Consider the following 18,315-nt stretch of genomic DNA (forward strand, 5'->3'; position numbering starts at 1 on the left):
TTCTCTATAAATTGATTTTAGTAGTAAAAGTCTATTGATACATGTCTTTTTTGGTCATTTGTTTAAAAAAAAATTACTTCTTGAAAAAGATTATTCAAACACAATCTGTTTATCAAAAGTATTTTTCAAATGAATTTACCATACAGAAATTGCTTTTTTCAAAAACACTTTTCTGAAAAGTTATTTTATAAAAGTGCTTTTTAAATAAGATAAATTACTTATAATCATACCTTAAATTTTTATTATTACTTAAAATCGCATCCAACTAAACTAATTACCAAAATTTCTTTTTACTAAAAATAGTTGCCTCTTTTCTGATACATCTAAAAAACTCACCCACATCCCCTTTTTATGCCGCAAATCAAGCCCAAAAATTTGGAAATCTATCCCACGATTTTCTCAACTCACCCATTTTGAATTTCCACAATGTTTTCATCTTCATCTTCTACTTCAACATTCAAGTTACAACTTCTATTAATTTTCTTTTGAATTTCCACCATGTTCTCATCTACTACTCAATTAGATCTAACAACTCCATCTTTCCACCATTAACTTTCTTTTTTAATTTCCACCATTTCATTGTGATATAAAAGATATTGATTTTTGTGAAAATAGATTGAAATATCAAGTTGTAGTAAAAAGCTTGTTGCTACATTTGCAAAGAAGGAAAGAAAAACAAGTTACTAAAAGAGATTCTTTACTTGATTTCATTTTACGGATCGGTATTTCTGGACAATATGGTTATGATATTTAAGCAAATTTTTTGATTTTTTTTATTAAAATTTCTATAAATTAATTTTCGTCTATCTGTTAGACTATGCATCAAAATATATTTTACTTTTCAACAATGTATCATATAAGCTAATTGTAGTTTTATAACTTAATGTAAATTATATAATGTATCAAATATTTTAAAAAAATAAGTGAAGTATAATGCAAACTTAATTACACTGATGTATCTCAACCAAAATAATTTAATGTATCAAAAATTTAAATTAACTATATAATAGTAGATATAATATTGTTGTATTTGTATATAAAGTAATGTATCATAAGATATTTAGCTTTCAATACAATGTATCAGATATTTTTACATATATAAAATATTAAGTAAATTAAATATAATAATGTATTAGTAACCACAAATAAATGTAATGTGTCATGAACTGTAGTGTATCATGAACTCAATGTTATTAAATGAGATACTTGTTATCATAATACAATATATTATAAGTTTTTACATAATAGGAAAACTTTTAATATTTGTTATCATAAGTTGTTAAATGACACATATTATGTAATTTAAACAAAAATTTCTTTAATTAAGTGCATTAATTGCTATATTGTAGGATTAATTATCATTTTTTTTCGTTTTGAACCGCAATTAATGATTTATTAATGTTTCATAAATTAATGTATCATGGCATTAATTAATGTATCATATCTGAAATTTTATGTAATTATTATAAAAGTAGGGAGAGAAGGTAATTAGGTAGTAGAGTGTTGGGTTTATGTTGTTTGTAAGTAGTTTTGTAACAGTAATCCCAAATGGGCTTTCAGTCTTGAGGGGTGAAATTAATACACTTTAAAGTTGTTAAGGGGGTTAAAAAACGAAAACTTAATTTAAGTGCTAAAGTAAGTTGAGCGAACAAATTCAGGGGGAAAATGATGTCTGTTCTCGGAAAAGAAATAAGCATGGGAAATGACCCATAAGTTGGGGGCGCGTATCCATATAACTAAGAAAATATTATTACCTTTGTAAATATTAACTATTTCCATTAGTCTAAAATAATTAAATTATTAAAATATTTTTTAATGTTTAAAATAATTAAATTGTTTATTGTTCAAAATATATGTTGATTTTTTTTTTTTTTTAAAATTATCCTTCATTATTTATATTTTCTAGGCTAAGTTTCAAGAGACTTGCTCCCTCTGTTTGATTTTTCTTGTCATAAATTTTCTAATTTAATTTTTATTTTTACTTGTTATTTTTCATTAATTAAGACAAAACAATTTTTTTCTTTCCATTATATCCTTAATTGATTATTTCTAGTAGCATTGAATTAACCAATCTTGTAAAATGTTTCAAGACTTTTTGAAGTCTCCAAAAATTAATTTAATGGTATGAAAATTTACAAAATGTTTAAGCCATTCATTAATGCATAAAGACATTCTCCTATTATATGGAGTATTTTGGTTTGAAATATTGTTCTTAAAAAGTTTATGAACATCTTTTATGCTCTAACAAATGAATGAAGGTACAAAAAATATATTGATGGGAGCATTTGTTGGAATTCAATAGTTTTCCTCCAATTTTTTTTATTATAATTCCACTAGAAAAATTAATTTTTGTTGGAATTCAATTAACAAAAATGAATGAACTATCATTAAGAGTATAAAAGAGTATCATTAAGAGTATTTTTTTTCCTAACGTTGTAGGGTTTAGGCATGACCCCAACCGGTATATATATCATAAACGAGTAAAAGGCAGAGGAGGACGTAGACCGAGGCCTCCGAACAACAATGAAGACAATACATTCTCAAGGGGAATATTGGACAGGGGAAATATGGGTTATGTGACACTAGCCTATAAAGATGAACATCTGTAAAAGACTGCTACTCTTTACCCAAAAAAATGTTTTGATATTATTTAAATAATTGCTCCATTAATATTAAAATTTGACTTTAATTAAACAACATGGCACAATCATTAAAAGGGGCAAAATTATAAAGTTATATTATCAATCATTATTTTCTTAATAGGTGTATCATCTCAATTTGTGACGATTAAAATTGAACGGAGAGAGTAATTATCTTGAAATTTTTTTACATTAATGTGACTAATTTTTAAAGATAAATTAAAATGACTTTAATTTTCTTGAAAGAAATTTTCTACAAACAAACGAGATTCTAGTTTTTCCTTTTTAGATCAAATTTTATTGTAGCCATGTTAAATTAATTAAGAATTATGTTAAAGTGATTTTTTTTATAAAATAAATTTAGAAGGAAATTAGAATTTTAAATTTGACTCTTATCTAAATTTTGTAAGATTGTTATCTTTAAAACTTGTCGCAATTTAGTTATTCTCAGAGTTATTTTTTTGGATTTAATACTAAAAATAAATGAATAACTTAAGTGAGTATTAACAGTGATTAGCGTGATCATCAATGTTTTAAAGTTTGAAAAGAGTTAAAATTAAAAAACATGACTAATTTATATCTTTCTTTTTTTTCTTAAGAAGTGTGTCATAACTTAACATTTTAATTATTTTGAAGTGACATTTAAGAAATTATGTAGTTTTATCATTATGTTTTTTTTTTTTTAAAATAATAGAAGGTGCATGGAAAGTATGCTTATAAAAGTATGTAAACAATTATAAATTTAAAAACTAAATAAACAGTGATACATATAAATCTTGCTAACTAAAATGTGTAAACAATTGTTTCGTATGTTTTATTGCAAATAATAAAATACTACTAATTTAAAATATTATTAATGGCAAAATATTTAATATGAATATTTTTTAAATCTTCAACATTCAATTTTTCTTTTTTTTTTATTCTTTCTCAATTTTTTATTGTCAGTCTCTTCATTGACATTTCTTTTAAGATTAGATTTTATGGTGAAGAGTGGAAGTATAATTAAGATTTGAAGCAAGTAGCAACTAATATGAACTAAGTAATGGCACATGTTAATTACTTAGATTTCCTATGTTATTCAATGTTTACTTTCCAGACTAATTACTCATTAGGATAAAATAAAAATAATATTTTCTTCGTTTAATTTTACTCGTCACAAATTGAAATGACGTATGTATTAAAAAAATAATGATTGACAGTATAACTTTATAATTTTGCCCCTATTAATGATTGTGTCTCGTCGTTTAATTAAAGTCAAATTCTAACATTGATGGAGTAATTATTTAAATGATACAAAACATTTTTTGAGTAAAGAGTAACAATCTTTTATAGTATACTTTTAATGGTAGCCTTTTATACTTTTAATGATAGTTCGTCCGTTTTTAAAATTGAATTCCAACAATAATTATTTTTTTTAGTGGAATTATGGAAAAAAAAAAACGGAGGGAAACAATTGAATTTGAACAAATGCTTTCATCAATATATTTTTTGTATCTTTATTAATTTCTTAGAGCATAAAAGATGTTTATAAACTATTTAAGAATAATATTTTAAATCAAAATACTCTATATTATAGGAGTATGTTTTTATACATTAATGAATGACTTAAACACTTTATAAATTACCATACCATTAATTTGGCTTTTGGAGACTTCAAAAAATATTGAAACATTTTATAAGGTTGGTTAATTGAATGCTACTAGGAGTTATCAATTAAGGGTATAATGGAAAGAAAAATTTGTTAAAAATGACAAGTTAAAATAAAAATTAAATTAAAAAATTTGTGATTTAGGTCTTGATTTTACAAAATATAAATATTTTTTTTTGTTTTATTTTACTTAACCCCTTGAACTTGGCACACTCTTAAGAACTCAATAATTAACGGTGTATTTTATTTATTTATTTAGTTTTTCTTATACTCCAAAAATAATTATTAGACATAGAACTTGTTGTCAACCCTCCATAGTGAGGGAGTATAAATCAATAAGTTTGTTTTAAGAATTGAAACTTATTAATCATTACATCTCTTTAGTTTTAATGACTCTTTATTTTCAGATAAATTAGTGTATTTTTATTTAACGCTTATTAAGCTAAAATTTTTTAACAAAACAAATTTACTCGTCGGCTCTAACTGCTGTTTCTCACTTGTTAAAAATTCAAAAAAGTTCTAATTTTCAATTTCAAATGTTTACTCTCTTTCTTCAAAAAAATTTATTAACATCGATTCCACAATCATAGTTTAAGCTAAAATATTCAACTTTTCTTTTGTTTAATATTTTAACTTGAACGTTTAAGATTGCGAATTCGATTTTAACAATTTTCTTTAAAGAAAGAAAAGAAACATTTGAAAATGATGAATTCATAATTTTTAAATTATTAACAAGTTAGAAACAATAATTAGAGCTTACATGTAAATTAATTTTGTTGAAAAATTTTAGCTTGATAAGAGTACAATTAAAATACACCAATTTAGATTAAAGTGAAGAGCTACTAAAATTAAAGAGTTGCAATTATACATAAGTTACATTGCTCAAAAAAAGTTGTTGGTCCTTCATCATTGGTAGTTAACATCAAATTCTATGTTTAATCATTGCTTTGTCCATTGGAGTCTAATGCTAAATATGTAAAATACAATTCAATTATTAAGTTCTTAAGAGGCGTATCAAATTCAAAGAGACCAAATAAAGCGAAATGAAGGAAGTACTTGTCATTTTACGAAATCAAAACATAATTGACTATTATTCTTCTCATTTTATATTTAAGAATAATTAGTATTCAAAATAAGCATTGACTAATATAAAAAATAAATGTAAGTGATTAAATAAAGTATATATGCCTTTTTGATTCCTTAGCTTATGAATCTTCACAAATTTTTATAGTCATGGTTTGTTTCATTGTTTAGTTACACATTTGTTAGGTTAAACTTGTGTTGTTACTTCATATTTTAGAATTAACTACTTCTAAAATAGTTTAAATGGAAGTGAGTTAATGGAGTTGGCACAGTTCGCCCATATTTGGGTGATGTGTCCCGTTTGGTATGTGTTTTTTGTGAGTTGATCTTTTGGCTCATTATGTTGAAATTGTGACCTTCTGGCCCCAGATTCTGTTACATTATGCCCTTCAAAGTTCCTACCCCTTTAGAATTCAATATTGCTCCAAAGAAAAACTTTGAGACATAATGAGGTTTTGCGATTGTATGTGACAACAGGAAAATATGCCTATTGAGACAGCTAAGCCCATCGAGTTTTTTTCTATTATCTGATCATGTATAGCTTTCTGAGTTTCAGTTTGACCAACTATTGAGTCTCATACATAATTAGCTGTTAATTGAGAGTTTTGAACGTCATAGGATGACCACATATCACTTGGATGTCGACTAGGACAATAAATGTTAATACAGTAATAAACTAGACACTGGAGCTGGCATCTCGTGGTTGTAGTCAAATGATTATTTCCACATGTCCTGGTGTGTTAGTGTTGGACACTTAATTACTATGCATTTTTGACATATACTCGTCAAACAATGGCTTCTTGTAAGGGTGGGTGAATCAAGATCTAAAGTTGGTGCGTTCTGAATGAGTGTAACTTTATGTATATATTTTATTTATTTTATAAATGTGTATGCAATGTTCGAACTAGAAGTGGTAGGTTCAATTGCACTCACATAATTGATCATCCTAGATCCGTCTATAAGTTAATATTTCTAATTGCTTGATTCAGCGGTGCTGATGCTATATTCAAACCTGCAGAGGATGAGAAGGCATTTGCAGATGATGTGGTGGTCGATACAGAGGGGAATGCTTACGTAACTGATGCCAAAGCAAACAAGATATGGAAGGTGGGCGCAAATGGAGAACTTAAATATACAATCAAGAACCCACTATTTACTCCTAAAGAGTGGTACAATAAACTGGTTGGTCTAAATGGAATAGTTTATCATCCAAATGGATACCTACTGGTGGTTCATACATTCTCCGGCAATTTGTACAAGATTGAAATTGCAAAGGGGGATGAAGTAAAGCTAGTGAAGATTAATAATGGATCTTTGAAATTTGGCGATGGCATGGAGTTGCTGTCTCCGACCAAGCTAGTGGTGGCTGGAAATCCTACAAGACTAGTTGAGAGCTCTGATGATTGGGAGAGTGGCAATATTGTAGGGAAGGCCAAAGGGGCTATTCACCGGTTAAGTACAGCAGCAACTGTGAAGGAAGGAACTGTTTATCTTAACCATATGATTGGTTTGGGATATCCTAGGAAAAAACATGTTCTTGTTGAGGCTGTTTTTTCTGCTTAATTGTTCCATCCATCCCTTTAAATTTGTGTAAGACTACTGATTTATGTTCCTCCGCAAGAACTGCCAGTCGTATGATAGGATACACAGTACTTATTTGTTATGCATCACGTTGTTGCAGTATTTGGATGTTATTTGCTCTTTTACTAGCAAGGAATGCGAAGGCATAATGGAATCGCTTTAGCTTTAATTGTAGCTCTCATGTTTGAATCCTGCGAGCTGTGAACTTACTGGTAGCAAGTGCGCGTTTGACGTTACTTGGTAACTCCGTTGGTAACTCTACCTGGCGTCGATCCAGATTAGTCAAATCATCAATGTGTTTTAAATCTCATATGGGGAAAAATTGTTAGTAGTTTAATCAGTAATTCCTGAAATGGTACCTTTTCGATTGAAAAGGCACTTAAGCGTATTATATATAGAATTGGTCCCTATGTCAGACATCACATTTTTTTCCTTTTTGTCCTCTGAGAAGAAATAATTAAAGAGCAGTATCAAGACTTAGAAGATTCAATTTCTTTGATTCACTTATTGTAATGGAACAAGGTTAGTGTTCTCATCATTCATCTATATTTATGTCACTGGTTAATGATTTGCTTATGATCTTATGGTGAATTCTTGTTCCAAGTTTTAATGACAAGTGGTATCAAAGCAAGGTCTTGTCAGATAATTAGATGTGATCTTTATTTTTCTGGAATCAAATTTAGCATCTTTGTTGTGTGGGAAACTTATTGTTGTCTTGTCCTATGTCATGATCTAGTGTAAAGAAACATACCTTGTTTAAAAGTTCCATGCGCATGTCAACGCAACTGCGTTCTATAAGAGCAATATAAAATAACATCAGGAAAATTGCATTCGAGTTGTACGCCTTTAACGGCATTTAGCATCTCCTAGATATTGGAATGACAGCTTACTGTTTCTATGATTAAAAAAAAAGTTCTTTGCCAATTTTCTTTGTTGGCTTGTACATTTTTTTTTGGTTTACTTATTTAAATAAACTAGTTTAGGCGTGTACCTCATTTTAATGAGTTCAAACATTACACTAAATTAAGGCTGGCAACGGAATCGGAAAATTTCGTTCCGATCTGTCAACTCTGTTTCCGGTAACACAATGGTACCGGTTGGTGCCGGTATACCAATACCCAATGGTCCGAAATACGGTACCGGTGTGAACCTTCGAAAAATTCCGATATTTCCGGTACCGATTGACTGGTTCCGGTCCGGCGACGCGTTAAATTCTGCTTTTTTTTTTTTTTAATTGGGTTGGTAGTAAGGCTGGCAACGACTCTTTTGGCCGTTGTAAATTCCGCCCTGATACGAGTATGATTGTGATTGTGGATCAATACATAAAGAACTCGTGCTCGGGTAACTGACCAACTAATGGAACAAGCTTTGGAGTGTTGGCTCATTAAGGGTATTTTAATCATTTTGTAATAAGTTGTAACCTAGGCTATAAATAGAACATATTAGGTCATTTTCTCATAACTTTGATGATATATTTTGAGAGCTCTAGAGAGAGAGTCTTGCAACGTGGATTCCTTCAAACAAATGTGGATATCACTTGTGTTGGTGCTAGTTTTGAAACGTTGGTTGCTTGGGAATTCCGTTCCCTTGAGGTCACCATAGAGCTTGGTGTTACTTGTATGAATTCTAGGGTCTTTGTGTTCAATAGACTTAGGTTCATAGTGTTTGTACATTTGTATGTCAAGTTACCTATCTATCTATCTATCTATCTATGTCATTGTTGTTATTGTTCATTCTCGGGTTTGGTGTCCCAAAATCAAGACTTTGTGTTCTTCTTATTCTTGTGCTTGTGTTGTTAATCTAGTTTGTTGGCTTGCTGATTTTAGAGGTGTTGAACACCTTAATATCTTTTTGTTATTGTGTTTTCGTTATTGTTGTAGTGAATCCGAGAGTGGTCACCAAAAGGGTCCTCGGTTCTTCAAACTTGTGGACTGATTTGGTGTATGTTTTTGTGTCTTCTTTGTCTATCTTGTATCATTTGGTATCAGAGCCATCTTTGATTTTGTTTTAACAAGTCAATCTTGGGCTTGAGAGTTGGAAAAAAAAAGTGAAGTGTTCTTGAGATTGTTCTTGGCCGAAAGTCGGGTCTTGTTGTTGTCTTGGCCGAGACATGTTTCTTTGTATCTAGATCTTGTAGTCTTTTGTTTGTTTAGATTGGTTCTAGTGTTGGTTTATTTCTCACCAATACTAAAGTGTCTAGATCTAAAGGTTTGAGCTTATGTTGTTGACCTTGTTGATGTAAATTGAAAGTTGGTCGTGTGTTGATATTGTTGATCTTGGCCGTGTGTTGCAATTGTTGTGGACTTGAAGGTGAATGTTGGTGGTGTTCTTAAGAAATTGTTGTTGAGATCTTGTTGTTCTTCACATCTTGACATCTCTTAATCAATATAAAGTATAAAATAGATTCAAAAAAAATGTAAGATAAAGTTGAAAAGTTGTTGGTGAAGAGACTTGAACACATTACTTCAAAGACTTGTCAGCCACTTTTCCATATTTCAAGGACCTTGTTTTGTGGGAATAGTAAAGTCAAGTCTCACTTTTTGAGTTGGAATTTGAAAAAGTTTCTAAGACTTGAATTTTTCCACCAAAAGACAAACTTACCCATTCTAAATTGTATCAAGACAAAAGCTTCATATTGGTGATTAAAAAAAAATTGTGTGGGACCGCGACCAATTACGTGGCTGCCACATCATCATGTTTTACTGTTCACGCAACATAAGTAAGCTCGAATTTTTTGATTTCCTAGTTTCTAATCTTTGTTTCCTAGTTGCATTTTGTTGATTCTATTGCTAATTAACAAACTAGTAATTGTCTACTAGGTTGTAAATTAGTTTTGGGTCCGTTTATTCGTGTCTACGTTTCTTTGTGTGCTTTTATCTTTTCAAAAACTCGTTGTAGCCTTTTGATTCAAGTGCGTACAAATTTATTTTGAGTCGTTGAAAACAAAAATGCATTTCGACCTTAAGCCGTAAGTGGGACCGAGTAACTTCATTGGAGTAAAAATGGTGTACCAACACTTGTGAGACCAATTGAGTGATACTTGAAAAAGTGTGAGCTTGAGAGTTAGTGAGGGTGATTTTTGCTAACCTTAACTTGTTATTGTTTGTGTTTTGTTTAGTATTTCTTATTAGGTACGATGGCTTCGGATGAAGGTAGTCCAAGAGTCTCGAGAGAGGTAACCATGGATGCTTTGTTGGCGGCCATAATGAGCGTGAAACATGATCTTAGTGGTCGATTGGAGAGGATGGAGGGAAGGATGGATGGGATGGAGGGTTCTTTTTCAAGGAGAATGGATACATTGGAAGTTTGTTTAGATTCCAACCATTCAAGTACGAAACATTACCACGCCTCGACTAGTGGACATGCTACCACCCTGGATACATTTCCCCAATTGCTCAATCCACCTAGACCAACCCATGAACCCATCCACCAAGTCCCTACTTATCCAAAAAACTGAAGTCAAGTCCATCAAGAAGCATCCCAAATCCGAGACCCCCTTGATATTTCGAGAGCACCACTAAACCAAAAACCAACCAATCCAAATTGATGATGTAGAAGGTAAGGGTCTTTATGGAGGTGAGGGGTTAGATGAAACAACTCTCTTTGTTGAATTTGTGCGCAATAGAAGAAGAACTTATGGCGGGAGACATAGTGGCAGAGGGGGAAGAGTTGGACCGACTCCTCATGGTAGGGGGACCTCATGTTCAAGAAGGTCTAGTTGACCAAGGAGGCAATGTGGGTAGAGACACGGGCCTAAATTTCATTAAGATCACTCTTCCTTCTTTCAAAGGGACTAGTGATCCATCTTTCTATCTTGATTGAGATTTACAATGTAATCGGATTTTCCAACTCAACAAGTTAACTTCCCAAAAGAAAGCCACACATGCCATTACTCAATTTAAGGTTATGCATCTACTTGGTGGGAGAAAAAATGGTTGCAACAGGCAAGGAATGACAATCTTGACCTTCCGAATTGGGATGAATTGAAAGCTCTTATGAGGGAGAGATATGTCACGAAAAGGTACAAACAAGAGAAACTAAAAAAGCTCTACAACTTGAGCCAAGGAGATAGAAGTGTGGAGGAGTATTACGATGAGTTTCAAAACTTGATCCTACGTCTTGACATAGTCGAACCTCCAAATCATTGCCTAGCTCGGTTCAAGGGTGGCTTGTGCTATGAAGTTGTTTCTCAATTAGTTGTCCACAAGATTGACCAAATTTAGGACCTTGTAGAAGAGGCCATTGAAGTTGAAAGGAACAATCATGCTAAGAAGACCTTCAGGTGGGACAAGTCCTACAAGCCCTTAGAGAAGAAGCCATTTGATAAAACAATCCAAAGGTATCCACGACTTGAAGGTACTAATTCTTCCACTTCTAATCCTAAGGGTATAATTTGTTTTAAATGTCAAGGTTGGGGTCACAAAGCTAGCGAGTGCCCAAACTGAAGGAACATTGTACTAGTAGAGGGTGATCCTTATTTTGTTAGGGATAAAGTGACCAAAAATGATGTTAGTGAAGGAACCCCTTAAGAGGATGATGGAGATGATGGTGAACCCGAGAGGGTGGTGGAAGAAGGGGAAGTTAATGTACCTTGCGGATTGATGAGGAGAACACCTCATGATGATGCTTCGCCCGAAGAAGGTGAGGTCTTGATTCCACTTTGACCTCTTGATGATGAAGAACCCGAGAGTACACTATGGTCCTTGCTCCAAGGAAGTACATTTTTTTTGTCTTGTTTCTTGTCACGCTTAGGTGGATAGACAAGTATTTCTTTTGGTGCTTAGAAGGGTATCTTATTCCCTAAGTTCCCACGGCATGTGTAGAATGTACACTCGTAGTTTGATATTTTTTTGTTGATTATGCTAACTTTATCCTCATGTTATAAGGAATATGTGTTCTTTTGTCTCCTCTATTGTTTTGAAGGTTTGGATTCGAGGTCGAATCCTTTTTCAAGAAGGGGAGGATGATACGAGTACGATCGTGATTGTGGATCAATATGTAAAGAACTCATGCTCGGGTGAGATCAATACGTAAAAAACTTGTGCTCGGGTGATGGCCAACTAATAGAACAAGTTTTGGAGTGTTGGCTCATTAAGGGCATTTTAGTCATTTTGTAATAAGTTGTAACCTAGGCTATAAATAGAACATATTAGGTCATTTTCTTATAACTTTGATGATATATTTTGAGAGCTCTAGAGAGAGAGTCTTGCAACGTGGATTCCTTGTAAACAAGTGTGGATATCACTTATGTTGGTGCAAGTTTTGAAACATTGGTAGCTTGGGAATCCCGTTCCCTTGAGGTCACCGTAGAGCTTAGTGTTACTTGTATGAATTCTTGGGTCTTTGTGTTCAATAGACTTAGGTTCATAGTGTTTGTACATTTGTATGTCAAGTTACCTATCTATCTGTCTATTTCATTGTTGTTATTGTTCATTCTCGGGTTTGGTGTCCCAAAATCAAGACTTTTTGTTCTTCTTGTCTTGTGCTTGTGTTGTTAATCTAGTTTGTTGGCTCTCTGATTTTACAGGTGTTGAACACCTTAATATCTTATTGTTATTGTATTTTCGTTGTTGTTGTAGTGAATCCGAGAGTGGTCACCAAAGGGATCCTCAGTTCTTCAAACTTGTGGACTGATTTGGTGTATGTTTTTGTGTCTTCTTTGTCGATATTGTATCACGCCCCCCTCCCAATTACCCCACACCACCCGTTAAATTTTCACTATAAATATCCTTTATTTCAATTCTTTTTTCACACAAATATTCTCAATTCTCATACTCTCTCTTAATATTCTCACATTCTCTCTAAATATTTATAATTATTATATTAGTTGGAGTTGAAGATTTTTTAAAGATATTACAAGCTTCAATTATTATCTTTTAATTTCGCATTTGGCATACATCTACTTTTACGCAGACGTTCGGTATATTCGTTCCAACTTTAATCTCTTTTTTTATTTACTTTAATATCTATATTTTTATTTTTTAGTATCTACATTTGTTTACTTACATTAATTTTTTAATTTATAATATTTGTATTGCTTGTTTTAATATTTTGATTTTAATTATGGATTTCGAAAAAAATAGTAGTGGTAAAAAACTAATCTTTGGTAAGGTTTTTCGTAGAAATAAAAAAAGTAAGGCTACTACTAGTTCATTACCGCTTAGACTTAATGAAACTTCTTTATCACAGCCTAATGGTTTCGACATTGGTATTGGTATGGAATTAGATCATGAGACCCTAAGTAGGCGTTATGATAATTTTAAGGAAGACTTACCGGAAGAAGATGATATAGAAGAACAAGAGTTAGGTGATACCCTTACCCCTACTAGTCCGGTTACAAAATTATCGGAACACGGTGAAGAACTTCACCCTTTACCGAAATTTACTAGGGTCAAAGGTACCGAACATACTAAAAGGTCTTTAGTTTGGAAATTTATGGAGCATGATGAGGTAAAAAGTCCTGCTACTTGCAATAAATGCAAGAATGTTTTTAAACATTTAACCAGGGAAAAATATGGTGGGACAGGGTTTCTAACTATGTATTTGATGAAATGTAATAAAGAATTTATTAGTCTAAAAAATGAGGCTAAGGCAGAAAAAGATGGTACACCATTTGTGCATGAATCTGTAGGAGTCCATATGGTTCAAACGCGTTTAGACATGTTTAACCCAACTGGCCTAAGTTCATCATCGACATATAGTGACGATGTAGATAGAGAAGAACTAGCGAAATGGTTACTGTTATGGGTTTGTCTTTTAGTTTTTCTTCGCATCCCGGTTTTATTCATTATATTCAACGAGTATATAATCCCTCTTTGAAAGGTTTTTCATGAAATACAATTAAAAATGATATTTTTAAATTTCAAGCTGAACATTGCCATTTTCTTCATTGCTTATTTGATAAATTTGATGGTAGAATATCTGTTACTTTTGATATGGGTTGTAGTGTTGTCGATAATGATTATTTTACTCTCACGGCTCATTGGATTGATCACGATTAAAACATGTAAAAAAGAATTACTGCTTATAAATATGTTGACGAGTCTAAAACCGGTATGTGTATAGCTAGTACAATAACGAAGAGCATGAAATATTTTAGATTTATTGGTAAACCTATGACATGCACATTAGATAATGCTTCTAATAATTTGAAAACTATTGAAGAGTTAAAAACTAGATTATATCCTATGGATGAAGATCATTTTCATGTTAGATGTACTGAACATATTTTAAATTTAATAGTACATGATGGTGTTCATTTGTTTGAAAATGGTTGCTGTAAAGTTCGAATTGCTTGTAGTTATATTTTTAAAAATAAAATAAAGGATGTAATGGATGATTTTAAATATAAATGTAAACAATGTGACCTTCCATATAGAAAAGTTCTAAAAGATATTCCTACTAGATGAAATTCTTTATTTCAAATGCTTGAAGTTGCTTTTATATATCGTAAACTTATACAATCAGTTTATAATATTTATAATGAGGATGTTAATTTAATGTTAGATGAAGATGATTGGATTGAAGTAGAAGAACTTTGTAAATTTTTGAAAACTTTTTATCAAGCTACGAACACTGTATCTGCTCAATATACTCCAACTATTTTTTTCTGTTTTAGTAACTATTACTGCTATTTCTAAAGTACTTGCTGAATATAAAAAATTATGCCCTTACAAAGAGGCAAGTGAAGCTATGGTTGATAAATTTAAAAATATTATTTTTCTATTCCACAAATTTTTTTGACAACTAATTTATTCAACCCATTTTATAAAGAACATGGTACAGTGATGTTGGTTAAAAAATTATACAACAATTTAAAAATTGGACCTCATGAAAAGCCATCAGTTGACACTTGTTGTGCTAGCATAGTACCTAAATCTAGGAGTTTATATAACTTGTATCAAGTTATGGAACAAAATATTGGGTCAATTGAACCTCCTACTTCTAGACGTAGATATGACGATTTAGATGATGAAATGAGCGAAGAACTTGGTCTTCAATGTTGTAGGAGTAATGATTTTGATTCGTATCTTTCGTAGGATCGGGAAAGTATTAGAGATGAAACTAGAAAACAACAACTTTTATCATGGTGGAAGACTCGTATCAGACAATTTTCAAAACTTTCAAGAATGGTTCGAGATTTGCTATCAATTCAAGCTTCTTCAGTTGCTTCAGAGAAAACTTTTAGTGCAGGAAGATTTATAATAGGAGATCATCGATATTCATTAGTAAGGGATAGTTTGGAGATTTCAGTATTATTTAGAGATTGGATCAATGCCGAACGAAGAAATTTTGGGCTCCCAAAATTACCGCCCCATGTTGAAGACGAAATAGATGAAATTTTTGAGAAAAATAGTGATGATGGAATGGAAGCAATGGAGGAACAAGGAAAAAGACCAATTCCGAAAGATTTTTCCGCCGAAGAAATAGAAAAGTTACGCCAACAATATTATAGACAATTTAGATATTAATAAGATTCTACAATAGAGATCTAATTCAAACGAAACCCTTCCTAGAAGGTGGCTGCATAGATTAGATATTTTTTTTTAATATCTTTGTAATAAATGTACAACGTATGAAATTTGAATAAATATAACGACTATTCACCTAATTTTATTTCAAAAGTTATCTTTTGTTTGTTGAAATTATGAGAAAAAAAGTTTAATACAAAACTTTATAAAGTTAGAAAATTTTTTAAATTTACATTTTAAAATTATATAAATATAATTTAACTTCTTAAACTTATTAAAAATATTATATTAACTTAAACTTAAGGATATATTTTTAAGTTTAAGATATATTAAAACATGTTATATTTATTAACTTAAACTTAAGATATATTTTTTAAGTTAAAATTTAAATTTTTTTAAGATATATTAAAACTTAAACTTACTAAAAAAAGTTAATAAATTATATAAGTTAATATATATATATATATATAAGTTACAACAACAACAAACCCAATATATTCCGACATTGTGGAGTGTGGGGATGGTAGAGTGTACGCAGTCCATACCACTACCTCTACAGAAATAGAGAGGCTGTTTCCGATAGACTCCCGGCTCAAGATAAAAGGTATTATACACAAACATCAAGAGCATAGAACACGATAAAATAACATAGGTACGACATCCACAAAAATATGTACATTGCCAAACAAAGGATACCAAAGTCCACCTAAATACTGACGACGAACTCAACCATACCCTTAGCCCTCTATGCTAATGTTTTTCCTCCATATCTTCCTATCCAGGGTCATGTCCTCAGTCAGCTGTAATTTCTCCATGTCACGTTTAATCACTTCTCTCCAGTATTTCTTCGACCTACCCCTACCCCGTTTAAAACCTTCCAAAGCCGACCTCTCACAGCTACGAACTGGGGCATCTGTACCTTTCCTCATCACATGAACAAACTATCTCAACCTCACTTCCCGCATTTTATCCTCCACTGATACCACTCCCACCTTCTCCCGAATAATTTTATTCCTAACCCTGTCATCCCTTGTGCATCCACACATACAATGCAACATCCTCATTTCCGCCACCTTCAACTTTTGGATATGAAAATTCTTAACTGGCCAATACTCCACTCCATACAACATGGCAGGCCATATTGCAACTCTACAGAATTTGCCTTTCAGCTTGGGGGGCACCTTCTTATCACATAAAATTCTCGAAGTGAGCCTCCATTTCATCCAACCTACCTCAATACAGTAAGAGACATCCTCATCTATCTCTTTATTTTCCTGAATCATAGACCCGAGATACTTAAAACGATCTCTCTTGCAAATCGCCTGAGACTCCAACTTCACTACCACCCCTCTCTTGCCTCGAGTTACTAAACTTGCACTCTAAGTACTCTATCTTGGTCCTACTCAACTTGAAACCTTTAGAATCCAGGGTTTGTGATACAAGAAAATCAAGGGATACACGAAATTACACTCCAAAAAATCCATAAATCACAAGATTCGAGGACCTATTAGAGACCAACTCTCGGATTCAGTGCAACAAACAATGACGAGATAAAAAGGTGTGTTTTCAACACCAAAACAACAAAAACGACAATAAGAAGAGAATAATATGATAAGAACAATAACAACAAGAGACAACAACCCACGAGTTGAAGATTACAAGATACACAAACGGTTACAAGATTACAATAAACAAAAGGGATAGATAGTTAGACCTTGGTTGGTATATTCTTAAGAACCCAAGAACGTGTGATACTCTTGAACCCTTAAAGCTACACACAACGGTTAACCTAAATCCTACGTTGACACAATAGGGACTTTACCTCCTCTAAACACCAACGTCTTAAGCTATGAATGCAACACTAGTGATTCCACACTAGTATCACCCTAGTTTCGGGTTGCCTCCTAAAGAGAAGAGAGGACTTGTCTTTCAAAGTGTTATACAACTTACAATATCATCAAAGTCTAAGATAAAAATGACCTACAATGTTCTATTTATACTATGTTACAACTAGAATACAAAATGACCAAAAGGCCCTTTAATGAAAAGCCTCAAAAGGTCGCCCATGGAGTGTAGTGTAGGTTCGGTTTTGGTGTGTGTTTTAGGCCCTCTTTTGCATTTTTCTTGCACACTCCAAGACTCGGGTTCACTACACTTTCACAACTCCATCCTCGTGGTCGTACTTGTATCATCCTCTCTTTCTTGAAAAGGATTTGACCTCGAATCCATACCTTACAAAATCAAGAGAAGGCAAACAAGCATACATCCTCATGACATGAGTGGTTAGGGTTAGCAAAAAATAACCCATCAACATACCATGCCAAGGCGGAACAAACTTAAAGTATAGCCACGAGTCCTTTGTTTTAATCATGAAAAGATTAGTACAAATGCTATAAAGGAGGTGGCTCAGGCAAGCATCAAGACAAAAGGAAAATAAGCCAAGAGTAATCCTTTCCCACCCTAAGATGGTATCAGGATCAAATGGGTGGAGTAACCAAGGACTTAGGCCTCAACCACTCTCACTTTCCCCTAAGGTTCCGTCTTCAAAATTAGGCATACCCTCTATATCTCTGTGGAAAATATCATGAGCACAAAAAGGATAAAGAAAGGTGTCACATGAGTCAACTCCAACTATGATTTCCTTATGCATGTACTCACTAGTTTCAAGTCCAACAACACTAGTAGGCTTAACATAGGAAACACATAAAGAAGAAGTAGATGGAATTTCTAAGCATGCAACACTTTCTCTTTCAAGAGAGTAGTCCCTACATAGACATAAACTATCATGGGCAACAAAGGGATCACAAGCAAAACCATCTTTACCAAGACAATCACAATTCGGGTTTCCTAAATAATCAAGCATGTCAAGGTCATTTCCACCCGATTGATCATT

General features: G+C 32.2%; 1 protein-coding gene across 1 annotated transcript in view; it reads left to right on the top strand.

Annotated features, from left to right (window-relative positions):
* Positions 1 to 7,120, top strand: part of LOC107856896 — a 13,709-nt gene extending 6,589 nt beyond the window's left edge. Inside the window, exon 2 of the mRNA XM_047398646.1 lies at positions 6,389 to 7,120. Within this exon, the coding sequence (XP_047254602.1) occupies positions 6,389 to 6,933 (545 nt within the window). The 3' untranslated portion in view covers positions 6,934 to 7,120. The remainder of the gene's footprint in view (positions 1 to 6,388) is intronic.
* Positions 7,121 to 18,315: the final 11,195 nt, after the last annotated feature.

The sequence above is a fragment of the Capsicum annuum genome, chromosome 1 (assembly GCF_002878395.1).
Source record: "Capsicum annuum cultivar UCD-10X-F1 chromosome 1, UCD10Xv1.1, whole genome shotgun sequence".
In the NCBI taxonomy this organism is placed as follows: Eukaryota; Viridiplantae; Streptophyta; class Magnoliopsida; order Solanales; family Solanaceae; genus Capsicum; species Capsicum annuum.